General features: G+C 41.5%; 1 protein-coding gene across 1 annotated transcript in view; it reads right to left on the bottom strand.

The window, feature by feature from the left end:
- LOC117522001 (ATP-sensitive inward rectifier potassium channel 10) overlaps positions 1–14,565 on the bottom strand; it is an 80,926-nt gene that overhangs the window by 26,650 nt on the left and 39,711 nt on the right. The window contains 1 exon segment of the mRNA XM_034183367.1: positions 14,438–14,563. Within this exon segment, the coding sequence (XP_034039258.1) occupies positions 14,438–14,563 (126 nt within the window).

The following is a 14,565-nucleotide window of genomic DNA, read 5'->3' on the forward strand; positions in this document are numbered from 1 at the left end:
TAATTATAGGCCAATCTCCAACCTTCCTTTTCTCTCAAAAATTCTGAAAGGGTAGTTGTAATACAGCTAACTGATCATCTGCAGAGGAATGGTCTATTTGAAGAGTTTCAGTCAGGTTTTAGAATTCATCATAGTACAGAACAGCATTAGTGAAGGTTACAAATGATCTTCTTATGGCCTCGGACAGTGGACTCATCTCTGTGCTTGTTCTGTTAGACCTCAGTGCTGCTTTTGATACTGTTGACCATAAAATTTTATTACAGAGATTAGAGCATGCCATAGGTATTAAAGGCACTGCGCTGCGGTGGTTTGAATCATATTTGTCTAATAGATTACAATTTGTTCATGTAAATGGGGAATCTTCTTCACAGACTAAAGTTAATTATGGAGTTCCTCAAGGTTCTGTGCTAGGACCAATTTATTCACTTTATACATGCTTCCCTTAGGCAGTATTATTAGACGGTATTGCTTTAAATTTTCATTGTTACGCAGATGATACCCAGCTTTATCTATCCATGAAGCCAGAGGACACACACCAATTAGCTAAACTGCAGGATTTTCTTACAGACATAAAGACATGGATGACCTCTAATTTCCTGCTTTTAACTCAGATTAAACTGAAGTTATTGTACTTGGCCCCACAAATCTTAGAAACATGGTGTCTAACCATATCCTTACTCTGATTGGCATTACCATGACCTCTAGTAATACTGTGAGAAATCTTGGAGTCATTTTTGATCATGGATATGTCATTCAAAGCGCATATTAAACAAATATGTAGGACTGCTTTTTTGCATTTACCGCAATATCTCTAAATCAGAAGGTCTTGTCTCAGCGTGATGCTGAAAAACTAATTCATGCATTTATTTCCTCTAGGCTGGACTATTGTAATTCATTATTATCAGGTTGTCCTACAAGTTCCCTAAAAAGCTTCAGTTAATTCAAAATGCTGCAGCTAGAGTACTGACAGGGACTAGAAGGAGAGAGCATATCTCACCCATATTGGCCTCTCTTCATTGGCTTCCTGTTAATTCTAGAATGAATTTAAAATTCTTTCTCTTACTTATAAGGTTTTGAATAATCAGGTCCCATCTTATCTTAGGGAACTCGTAGTACCATATCACCCCAATAGAGCGCTTCGCTCTCAGACTGCAGGCTTACTTGTAGTTCCTAGGGTTTGTAAGAGTAGAATGGGAGGCAGAGCCTTCAGCTTTCAGGCTCCTCTCCTGTGGAACCAGCTCCCAATTCAGATCAGGGAGACAGACACCCTCTCTACTTTAAGATTAGGCTTAAAACTTTCCTTTTTGCTAAAGCTTATAGTTAGGGCTGGATCAGGTGACCCTGAAACCTCCCTTAGTTATGCTGCTATAGACGTAGACTGCTGGGGGGTTCCCATGATGCACTGTTTCTTTCTCTTTTTGCTCTGTATGCACCACTCTGCATTTAATCATTAGTGATCGATCTCTGCTCCCCTCCACAGCATGTCTTTTTCCTGGTTCTCTCCCTCAGCCCCAACCAGTCCCAGCAGAAGACTGCCCTCCCTGAGCCTGGTTCTGCTGGAGGTTTCTTCCTGTTTAAAAGGGGAGTTTTTCCTTCCCACTGTAGCCAAGTGCTTGCTCACAGGGGGTCGTTTTGACCGTTGGGGTTTTACATAATTATTGTATGGCCTTGCCTTACAATATAAAGCGCCTTGGAGCAAACTGTTTGTTGTGATTTGGCGGTATATAAAAAAATTGATTGATTGATTGATTGATTTTGCTCTGTATGCACCACTCTGCATTTAATCATTAGTGATTGATCTCTGCTCCCCTCCACAGCATGTCTTTTTTTCCTGGTTCTCTCCCTCAGCCCCAACCAAGTCCCAGCAGAAGACTGCCCCTCCCTGAGCCTGGTTCTGCTGGAGGTTTCTTCCTGTTAGAAGGGAGTTTTTTCCTTCCCACTCTCGCCAAGTGCTTGCTCACAGGGGGTCGTTTTGACCGTTGGGGTTTTTACGTAATATTGTATGGATTTTGCCTTACAATATAAAGCGCCTTGGGGCAACTGTTTGTTGTGATTTGGCGCTATATAAATAAAATTGATTGATGATTGATTGATTGTGTGGATGAAAGTTGAAATTGACCCTTAAAGTTTTCTGGGTGTGGAGGGATTGTCTTGGATGAGACGTCTCTTCAACATTGCCTGTGGTCTGGGACAGTGTGTGCCAATTACAGGGGCATCACACTACATCAGGCCTCCACAGTAAAGTCTACTCCAGGGTGCTGGAAGGAGGGGATCGATAGTCGAACCTCCGATTCAAGAGGAACAATTGCAGGTTCATCCTGGTTGTGGAACAACCAACTAGCTCGTCACTCTCCCAAGGATCCTGAAGGGGGCCTGGGAGTATGCCCATCCAGTCACATGTGTTTTGTGACTTGGAGAAAACATCAATTTAGTTCCGCTAACTTTTTGCTCTCCTGACATTTTTTTTTTGCTGGCATAGTGAGTTACAGCCAAATGGTCAAAAATGTTTGACAACCCTAAACTCATACAAGGTTAGTTCTTGTCTGTTTCGTGTTTTGCAGCAGTCAGCTGTGAGGAGCTGCTCTCAACCTAGTCCAGCAGAAGAGGCCTGGCATGCCCGGCTGCTACCAAAAATGTCATTTTACATCAATATACAGTGCCCAGAGTGGTGGCAGAGGACATCAAAGCAAAGCAGTTTTGGCTTATGGTTGATTTATAAACCAAACATAATTCCGGAAGCTTATCGACATTAACGTCAACTCTATTATTTTTTCAAAAGGAAACATATCGGACATATCTTTTAGATTTTCAAGTAATGCACTAATTCTGAAGGTTTGAGCATTAACACACACAGATGCCAAAAGGCTATTATCGGGGAAAATGACCTCCTCATCACTGGTTGTTGGTTTATTTATTTGTAAAACCAACACACATGTTACTGTAACATGTGTGTTGTTTTTTTACAAATAAATGTGTATTTGTAAATATGTAATTTTTTTCATTTGAAAAAAAAGGCATTTGCAAAACTGAAAATCCCATTTGTTATGTGTGATTCAGTCAGCACAAAGCAACCACGCACCGCTGGACTGATAGTATTGCACACCGGGCATTTGTCCACTGGCCTGATGGCCTACTGGCCTGCGGATTTTTATTTTTTTTTACGAAGTAAAGTGAGCTGTGAGCTTTTCATCCGCGTTTTTTTTTTTTTTTTTTTGTAGCAGCTACGACTCGTCATCACCTCTTAAAGCGCGGTGACAACAGCACACCTGCACTGAGCTTTACAAAGACATTTTTTTCTCCTTTATTTAGAGCTGAGCTGAGCCGCTCCGTATCTGCACATTAAAACAGCTGATCCTCCGCGAAGCGTCAACAACTAACACTATTTTCCACTCAAATGCACCTAAACTCTCTTTCTGAGGACCACATGATGTGAAAACGCAATAAACTTTCTGACCTGTAAATCTGGTCATGTTTTCTGCATAAATAAATGTTATCCATTCTTTGTGCTCAAATGCCAGAGCAGGGGCGAATCCAGATGGAATGGGGGCGTGGGGCAAGGCTGCCCCCCTCACAACATCCCTAGATTAAAGGTCCGTTTTGAAGCTTTTTTTACTACAACTACTACTACTACTTAAAATAATAATAATTCGACAAGTAAAATGTTTAGAGACAATTTAAATGTTAGAAAAATGTTAGAAAGAATTTAATAGTTACATTATTAACAATGTAGGTTAGAAATTACAACGTTTTACTGTTACAGTGCTGTCAACAGGTTAAATATGAGGTCAAGAAAGAGGTCTTTATTTTATTTTTTATAAAACAAGTATATATTTCATTGAAGTCAAGAAAGGGTGACTATAAAGTGAGGCGGGGACCACTACGGCCATGACGGTAAGTGAAGGTTAACTTCAGCTATTAATTGATGAACAGCAACCTAACTTGTTCATAATCAGACATCTGTGTGTGAGAGAGACATTCTGATCTTCTGGCCCGAAGTAAAGTGCTGTCTAACGGGGTCACTCAGATATGAATTAAGGTTGGATATAATTTCGTTCGGTGCTAACTCTGCCAGTCACATAACCTAGCCTAGCAATGTAACCTGTGCAAATGGTGTGCATGGCTAGCTACCATGCTGTCACCGCCAGGTTGTTTCTTTATTCTATTTGTGTGATGGACGTGCGTCGGTCATACGAAGTATGCTGTTTTGCACAGTCTGCGGTGCGGTGGCGTGGTATAACGGCGTCACTGTCTAAAATGTATTTTCCCATGTCCTGGCATAATTTCACATACCTAACATTTTACTTTAAATTGAGAATCATTCTCTAAATTGATTAGCAACACAAATTGGTAATAAAAGAAATCCTTGATGTTACTTGTAGCTTGTAGTGAGATAGACAACTGTTTCCATCTTGTGGCCTTTTTGTGTATTGCAGTTTCAAAAGTTCAACCTTTGTATCCAGTCATTGGTCCAGTCATCCAGTCATTTCTTGCTTTATATGATGAACTGTATCACACAAGTAATGATATATTATTTATAGTATAGCCTACAGTATTTCTATAACAAATGTTAAATGATCCCGAGCAGCCGGGAAAGCAGGCCGACTGGGTGACTGTGAGGAGGAAGCGTAGCCCTAAACAGAAGCCCCATGTACACCGCCAACCCGTTCACATTTCTAACCGTTTTTCCCCACTCGGCGACACACCCGCTGAGGATCAAACTCTGGTTATTGGCGACTCTGTTTTGAGAAATGTGAAGTTAGCGACACCAGCAACCATAGTCAGTTGTCTTCCGGGGGCCAGAGCAGGCAACATTGAAGGAAATTTGAAACTGCTGGCTAAGGCTAAGCGTAAATTTGGTAAGATTGTAATTCACGTCTGCAGTAATGACACCCGGTTACGCCAATCGGAGGTCACTAAAATTAACATTGAATCGGTGTGTAACTTTGCAAAAACAATGTCCGACTCTGTAGTTTTCTCTGGGCCCCTCCCCAATCGGACCGGGAGTGACATGTTTAGCCGCATGTTCTCCTTGAATTGCTGGCTGTCTGAGTGGTGTCCAAAAAATGAGGTGGGCTTCATAGATAATTGGCAAAGCTTCTTGGGAAAACCTGGTCTTGTTAGGAGAGACGGCATCCATCCCACTTTGGATGGAGCAGCTCTCATTTCTAGAAATCTGGCCAATTTTCTTAAATCCTCCAAACCGTGACTATCCAGGGTTGGGACCAGGAAGCAGAGTTGTAGTCTTACACACCTCTCTGCAGCTTCTCTCCAACTGCCATCCCCTCATTACCCCATCCCCGTAGAGACGGTGCCTGCTCCCAGACCACCAATAACCAGCAAAAATCTATTTAAGCATAAAAATTCAAAAAGAAAAAATAATATAGCACCTTCAACTGCACCACAGACTAAAGCAGTTAAATGTGGTCTATTAAACATTAGGTCTCTCTCTTCTAAGTCCCTGTTAGTAAATGATATAATAATGGATCAACATATTGATTTATTCTGCCTTACAGAAACCTGGTTACAGCAGGATGAATATGTTAGTTTAAATGAGTCAACACCCCCGAGACACACTAACTGCCAGAACGCTCGTAGCACGGGCCGAGGCAGAGGATTAGCAGCAATCTTCCACTCCAGCTTATTAATTAATCAAAAACCCAGACAGAGCTTTAATTCATTTGAAAGCTTGACTCTTAGTCTTGTCCATCCAAATTGGAAGTCCCAAAAACCAGTTTTATTTGTTATTATCTATCGTCCACCTGTTCGTTACTGTGAGTTTCTCTATGAATTTTCAGACCTTTTGTCTGACTTAGTGCTTAGCTCAGATAAGATAATTATAGTGGGCGATTTTAACATCCACACAGATGCTGAGAATGACAGCCTCAACACTGCATTTAATCTATTATTAGACTCAATTGGCGTTGCTCAAAATATAAATGAGTCCACCCACCACTTTAATCATATCTTAGATCTTGTTCTGACTTATGGTATGGAAATTGAAGACTTAACAGTATTCCCTGAAAACTCCCTTCTGTCTGATCATTTCTTAATAACATTTACAATTACTCTGATGGACTACCCAGCAGTGAGGAATAACTTTCATTACACTAGAAGTCTTTCAGAAAGCGCTGTATCTAGGTTTAAGGATATGATTCCTTCTTTATGTTCTCTAATGCCATATACCAGCACCGTGCAGAGTAGCTACCTAAACTCTGTAAGTGAGATAGAGTATCTCGTCAATAGTTTTACATCCTCATTGAAGACAACTTTGGATGCTGTAGCTCCTCTGAAAAAGAGAGCTTTAAATCAGAAGTGCCTGACTCCGTGGTATAACTCACAAACTCGCAGCTTAAAGCAGATAACCCGTAAGTTGGAGAGGAAATGGCGTCTCACTAATTTAGAAGATCTTCACTTAGCCTGGAAAAAGAGTCTGCTGCTCTATAAAAAAAGCCCTCCGTAAAGCTAGGACATCTTACTACTCATCACTAATTGAAGAAAATAAGAACAACCCCAGGTTTCTTTTAAGCACTGTAGCCAGGCTATCAAAGAGTCAGAGCTCTACTGAGCCGAGTATTCCTTTAACTTTAACTAGTAATGACTTCATGACTTTCTTTGCTAATAAAATTTTAACTATTAGAGAAAAAATTACTCATAACCATCCCAAAGACGTATCGTTATCTTTGGCTGCTTTCAGTGATACCGGTATTTGGTTAGACTTTCTCTCCGATTGTTCTGTCTGAGTTATTTTCATTAGTTACTTCATCCAAACCATCAACATGTTTATTAGACCCCATTCCTACCAGGCTGCTCAAGGAAGCCAAACCATTATTTAATGCTTTGATCTTAAATATGATCAATCTATCTTTGTTAGTTGGCTATGTACCACAGGCTTTTAAGGTGGCAGTAATAGTACAGAAACAGCATTAGTGAAGGTTACAAATGATCTTCTTATGGCCTCGGACAGTGGACTCATTTCTGTGTTTGTTCTGTTAGACCTCAGTGCTGCTTTTGATACTGTTGACCATAAAATTTTATTACAGAGACTAGAGCATGCCATAGGTATTAAAGGCACTGCGCTGCGGTGGTTTGAGTCATATTTATCTAATAGATTACAATTTGTTCATGTACATGGGGAATCTTCTTCACAGACTAAGGTTAATTATGGAGTTCCACAAGGTTCTGTGCTAGGACCAATTTTATTCACTTTATACATGCTTCCCTTAGGCAGTATTATTAGACGGCATTGCTTAAATTTTCATTGTTACACAGATGATACCCAGCTTTATCTATCCATGAAGCCAGAGGACACACACCAATTAGCTAAACTGCAGGATTGTCTTACAGACATAAAGACATGGATGACCTCTAATTTCCTGCTTTTAACTCAGATAAAACTGAAGTTATTGTACTTGGCCACCACAAATCTTAGAAACATGGTGTCTAACCAGATCCTTACTCTGGATGGCATTACCCTGACTTCTAGTAATACTGTGAGAAATCTTGGAGTCATTTTTGATCAGGATATGTCATTCAATGCGCATATAAACAATATGTAGGACTGCTTTTTTGCATTATCGAATATCTCTAAAATTAGAAAGGTCTTGTCTCAGAGTGATGCTGAAAAACTAATTCATGCATTTATTTCCTCTAGGCTGGACTATTGTAATTCATTATTATCAGGTTGTCCTAAAAGTTCCCTGAAAAGCTTTCAGTTAATTCAAAATGCTGCAGCTAGAGTACTGACGGGGACTAGAAGGAGAGAGCATATCTCACCCATATTGGCCTCTCTTCATTGGCTTCCTGTTAATTCTAGAATAGAATTTAAAATTCTTCTTCTTACTTATAAGGTTTTGAATAATCAGGTCCCATCTTATCTTAGGGACCTCATAGTACCATATCACCCCAATAGAGCGCTTCGCTCTCAGACTGCAGGCTTACTTACTTATGCTGCTATAGACTTAGACTGCTGGGGGGTTCCCATGATGCACTGAGTGTTTCTTTCTCTTTTTGCTCTGTATGCACCACTCTGCATTTAATCATTAGTGATCGATCTCTGTTCCCCTCCACAGCATGTCTTTTTCCTGATTCTCTCCCTCAGCCCCAACCAGTCCCAGCAGAAGACTGCCCCTCCCTGAGCCTGGTTCTGCTGGAGGTTTCTTCCTGTTAAAAGGGAGTTTTTCCTTCCCACTGTCGCCAAGTGCTTGCTCACAGGGGGTCGTTTTGACCGTTGGGGTTTTTACATAATTATTGTATGGCTTTGCCTTACAATATAAAGCACCTTGGGGCAACTGTTTGTTGTGATTTGGCGCTATATAAATAAAATTGATTTGATTTGATTTGATTTAAATGATACCAGTGCTTAAACAGTTCTCGAACCGGTACTTTAAAAAAAATTAACTGCACACACTTTGTCAAAAAAACAATACCCTTTTATTCCTAAATAAAATTGAAACATAATATTAAATTGCTGTAAATCTTTAAACAATATAAATAAAACATATGATTGCACATATAAATAACTTAAATTCTTCAGTTGCAATTCTTCTGCAGGAATATCAGCATATTGGCCTTTTCTGGCAATATACGGCATCTTTCCTGGCTAATTGCATGTCCAGCACAGGAGAAAACCCTCTCAGAGGGGGTTGAGGTGGCCTGCACGCACAAGGGTGATTATATAACTACGGGCACTATTGGCCTTGTAAATGTAATTTCCACCACACCATTGCCTTACAATATAAAGCGCCTTGGGGCAACTGTTTGTTGTGATTTGGCGCTATATACATGTGCTCTGATGTCACTGTTTATCTCCATAGAAAGTACCCAAACATCTTTCATACAAACTGTTTAAAGGGACATTACAGTGTTGTGGTGGACATTACGGCAATAGTGTGGGACAACTACATTTTGTTTAAAAAAAATCACAACAGTTGTATGACATTGAATACCCCAATTATGTTTTGATTATTTTACTGATATTTTATTGAGATATTTTTAAACATTAGAAAAAACGTTTCTTTACCATTCATTTTTATCATTGAAGATCAAAAGTCTGGGTGTGGGACAAGCACAAAACGGCAATATTTGCATATATTGATGCTGAAAAAAGGTGAAAAAGTCATCATAGACTACTAGAACAAATTTCTTAACACACTTTCATTGTAAAGATAACTATAAAAGTGTGAAATTTCCCCTTTTTTCTGTTTTTCATACAATATGATCAAAGGACATAATAATAAGTGCCCGTAGTCTAAGAATCACCCACATATACACCTCTGACACGGCAGACAAATTAGGGAGGGTATCCCTCTTACCCCACCACCAAGCCACAGGGTCTTGTCCAGATGTGATTGCTGGCATGCCTTTGTAGAGCTCAATCTCTTTCTTGGCCTGCTCTGTGATAGAGAGGGCTCTGCTTGTGCTCATAGTTGTGTGGAGAAGTTCCCGATCTTCATCCACAAATAACTGCTCCAAGGCTGACATCCTGTGAGCTCCTCTTTTCTGCAAAATACAAACAAGTTTAGTATAGCACAAAAAAACAACTATTCATCATGGTAGACAAGATAAATAGTATATGACTGCACTTACATGTCTGTCCTCTTGCTCCACCTCCACCTCATCATCACCATCACCACCTACTTCTGCCTCACTCTGATGAGGGTCCTCTAGTGGAAGCTGCAGACACAAACCGATTACCCACAAAACAGAAATACTTAGTTAAAGAAACTGTAACATAGACGTAGAGCATATGAAAAATATGAGCAATTAGCCCACTGTCTCTGACAAATATGCTGTAAAATACCTGAGTTGCCGTGACACCGTCAATCGTTGCTTTCTCAAGCTTATCCCAAGCTTCTGTAACACCAACTCCCAGCTTGCCTTTAAAGCGAGGGTCCATCAATGTGGCCTCCTGAAGGAAGTTCTGAATTTCTTTATGCTGTAATGAAAACATGATTTAGTGTCTAGTAGTAAAAATTGTGTAGTTTGGCTTCTCTCTTTGTGAACATAGATATTGGCTGCAAATAGATAGTACCTGGTATCTTTTTTCGAGATCTCCCCAGACCTTCTCTTTTATAGCAGCCACAAACATACTGTCATCATCTGTGGGTAAATAGTGTGCCTCCAGCTTTGTGAGGACTGGGATGATTTGGCTGCATGTGGGGGACTTGTCACTTGACACGCAGAGGGCTGAGGTGTACAGGACTTTCATGCATTTCATGAATTCCTCTACCTTCTCAAAATCACTGTCAGTGAGCCGCTCTAGTCTATGGAATATAAACAATAATAAAAAAATGAATGAAAATAATTACAAAAGTTAAATTGACATTATTACAAGGGACCCTCCTGTCTATCACCTCACCTGTCCCTCTCCATTGGCTTCCTCAGCCTTTGATCGAGGCAAGCTGCCTGGATTGCAGGGAACTGCTCCACAAACCGCTCAACCATGATGTACAGAGAATTCCAGCGAGTCCTCACATCCAGGATAACATTATGCTCTGGCAAATCTAAAACACAGACATTTGAATTACAATAAACAACTTCTTATATGTAAATGTATCATGATTATATTAATGCTATTTACTGAGGAGTCATTGCTTCTCTCTCAAAACAGTTTTGCTCATGGTGGAGTGCTTCAACCACACCACCACTGCACGGATCTTTGCACACCACCTGGTCACAGCTTGGATGCCATACACCTTCTGTGCTGTCCAGGTTGAGTGGTGGGCAAAGCATCCAACTTTTAAAAATTTTAAATTTTTCAGGGCAACATCCAAGTTGCTTGCATTGTCTACTGTGGCAGCAAAGACTTTTCCAGTCAACCTTGAACTCCTCAAGAATTTTGTGATTTCCTCTGCCACCACTAGCCCTGTCTGAGCCTCATAAACTGCTTCAGGCTCAGAACTTTCTGCTGGATGCTGCCCTTGTAAATGTAGTGAACAGTCACTGTCAGATAGTGGTCATGTGCCACGCTGGTCCATCCATCGCAGGTAATTGCAGTTTTACTGACGTGTGCATGCTGGTTGGATGACATTCTGTTTCACAACAGAATACCATGCAGGTATTAAGGTGTTGGATAGGACATCCCTGGATGGTGTTGATATTTAGGGTTCAGGGCATGCTCATCTTCCTTCAAAAAACACCAAGAAACAATATATATATATACGAGGTCTGTAAGAAAGTATCAGACCTTTTTATTTTTTCAAAAACCATATGGATTTGAATCACGTGTGATTGCATCAGACAAGCTTGAACCTTCGTGTGCATGCCTGAGTTTTTTCACGCCTGTCGGTTGCGTCATTCGCCTGTGAGCAGGCTTTGTGTGAGCAGTGGTCCACCCCTCTCGTCGTTTTTTTATTGCGAATAAATGTCTGAACGATTTGGAGCTTTGCTGCAACAATTTTTTTCCAGAAACTGTGAGAGACTCCAGGTGGACACCATTCGGAAAATTAATATGGCTTTCAGGGACAATTTTATGGGGATTATACAGATTAAGGAGTGTTACTGCCGCTTTAAGGACAGCCCACAACTGCTGAGAGCGCGGCGTGCTCCCAGCGCCAATCGACAGGCTCAAACCCCACTGAAACAACCAGTTCATTTCCAACGTGAAGGCTCTGTTGATCCGGGACGTCGTCTGACTTTCACAAAAAGGCAGAAGTCGTGGACATCAGCACTTTTTCGGCACATTCCACTGTTACAGGAGTTATTTTCATGAAAAGAAAAGCGGAGGGACGCGCCACGGAGCCGTTCATTACGCGGCACAAAACCACCTCCGTGTGGTCTCACAGGACGGCTTTCGGTGGATTTCAGATGGATTCCGGTTGCTTTTCAGTCGTGTAATTATCCGATTGTGATTGTGCATGAGCTGGACATGCCAGAACATGTCCCGTAAGGCTTCATCACGACGTTGCTTTGCGCCATGCGGCACCTCCGCGATGCGCGGAATTCCTCCGCACATCTGTCTCAATGTGCCAAAAAAGTGCTGATGTCCATGTCTTTTCACAATTCCTGTGCTAGTCAGACGACATACCGGATCAAGACAGCGTCCAGTTTAGAAATGAACAGCACATTCCACTGTTACAGGAGTTTTTTTCATGGAAAGAGGAGAGGAATTCCGCGCATCACGGTTGGAGCCGCATGGCGCAAAGCAACGCCGTGATGAAGCCTTCCGGGACATGTTGGGCCATGTCCAGCTCATGCACAATCACAATCGGATAATCACACGACTGAAAAGCAACCGGAATCCATCTGAAATCCACCTGAAAGCCGTCCTGTGAGACCAACACAGAGGTGGTTTTGTGCCGCGTAATGAACGGCTCCGTGGCACGTCCCTCCACTTTTCTTTCCATGAAAAAAAACTCCTGTAACAGTGGAATGTGCCGAAAACAGTGCTGATGTCCACGACTTCTGCCTTTTTATGAAAGTAAGACGAGGTCCCGCATCAACAAAGCCTTCACGCTGGAAATGATCTGCTTGTTTCAGTGGGGTCTGAGCATGACGATCGGCGCTGGGAGCACGCCGCGCTCTCAGCAGTTGTGGGCCGTCCTTAAGCGGCAGTAACACTCCTTAATCTGTATAATCCCATAAAATCGTCCCTGAAGCCATATTAATTTTCCGAACGGTGTCCACCTGGAGGTCTCTCACAGTTTCTGGAAAAAAAGTGATGCAGCAAAGTTCCAAATCATTCAGACATTTATTTGCAATAAAAAAACGACGAGAGGGGAGGACCAGTGCTCACACAAAGCCTGCTCACAGGCGAATGACGCAACCGACAGGCGTGAAAAAACTCACTCATGCGCACGAAGGTTCAAGCTTGGCTGATGCAATCACACATGATTCAAATCCATATGGTTTTTGAAAAAAATAAAAAGGTCAGATACTTTTCTAACAGACCTCGTATATGTATATATATTAGTCTATTGTAATATCAGCCACATTTTCACCTGAAAGATGGCAATTCCACCATGGAAAATGGAATGAAGCCCCATCACACAAATTTGATGACTGCCCTGTGGATTTCCTCCACCTTCTCCTTGGGTAGTGCATTCTTCTTAGCCAGGGTGAAAGGAGTCACTGTGGTTACTTGAAAGCCAGAAATAAAAACATTACTATCAAAATAATTAATAATATACACCTGTCTGTCACTCATTAAACAAAAATTGATACTGATGTAAATATACTGAAAGTTCAACATTTTGTTTACATATATTCAGACTTTTGCTTTAAGCAGACATTGAGCAGAATATTTAATAGTGTAGCCTCGAGACAGGTATATCGAGACAGGTCACGTAACAACTGGCCTACAGTCCTTTAGCTATAGCTTACCTATTTGTTGTTCCTATGCAATTGCAAAATTGTGCATTCAATCTTGTGCAAAATGCACATTCAATCTCGTACATTTTGCATACATACAGTACTTGTTATCAGGTTCATGTTAAGCATAGCGTCAGCAGACACTAGTGGAACTATACATAGCCAGGCGTTAGACACGCTGTTAAAATGCAACAGTACTTGCTAATGCTAACCTAAGACACTTAATAATCAAGATTTTGCGGTTGGCATTAAACTAAACTTACCTGAAGAGGAACGGCTGCTGTCATCGTCATCATCGGTGATGTGCAACGCCACACTAGAAGGGCTGGGAGTGGGACTTTCATCAATTTGCCCTGGAAGCTCCTGCTGCCGAAGTTCTGAGCCGTGAAACATCGTGCAGTTTATCAACACCGTGCATTGTTCAGCTTTCAAATAAACTCCGTGACTGGCCAGATGCTTCATCAAATTTGATGTGTTACCTCCCTTACATGCAACTGTTTATGACATCTGTGGCATGTCGCAGAGCGTTGCCCTTGGGTGTGAAATGAAGCCAAACTTTGGAGCGTTTTGGCCTTTGGTATTTTTATTGATCCTCTCGCTATCAGTTCTCATCAACTAATGCGGCGCTGACGTCACGCAGGTTGACGCCGGAACACCGTGGTCGGTCCGCCCCCTTTCGGCTCATGAAAAAAAAAAAACGTCAGGCACCGAAATGAGGCACCTAAATTTTCATTCTTATTCAGTCTTGTTACTACCATTTACGTCAGAACCGGTGCTCTATTTGCACCGCGTTTCGGTACCCAACCTAGTCGCGATTCACACTCCCATCAAGTAGATGGCAGTGTTCTATGCCTTTTGGGTCAAAACCATCTACTGGACGGGAGTGTGAATAGTGACCAACGATCACACAGTCGCTATTTGTTGCGATGAATCACACTTAACAAACAGAATTTTCAGTTTTGCAAACTTCCAAACTATCTGCTGTAGCCATCAGTGTGTTTGTGTCCACATGTATCATTGCCTTGTGGTTTTAATTTCTACAAAAGTCCTAAATGTCAAATGTTTTTCATCAGATTGCCAGACTAAAACTGTGACATTATATCCCATTCAAGCCCCACCCCCCTCTCACCAAGCAGGTCTCCATGCACCAGCGCCACCAAGTACCACAACAACCCAAAGAGGAACCAGGTCCCTGCAAATGTTGCAGTGAAGAGGAAGAACTTGTAGCGCCACTGCATGTCCAGAAAGGTTGTCAGA

The sequence above is a fragment of the Thalassophryne amazonica genome, chromosome 12 (genome assembly GCF_902500255.1).
Source record: "Thalassophryne amazonica chromosome 12, fThaAma1.1, whole genome shotgun sequence".
Taxonomy (NCBI): domain Eukaryota; kingdom Metazoa; phylum Chordata; class Actinopteri; order Batrachoidiformes; family Batrachoididae; genus Thalassophryne; species Thalassophryne amazonica.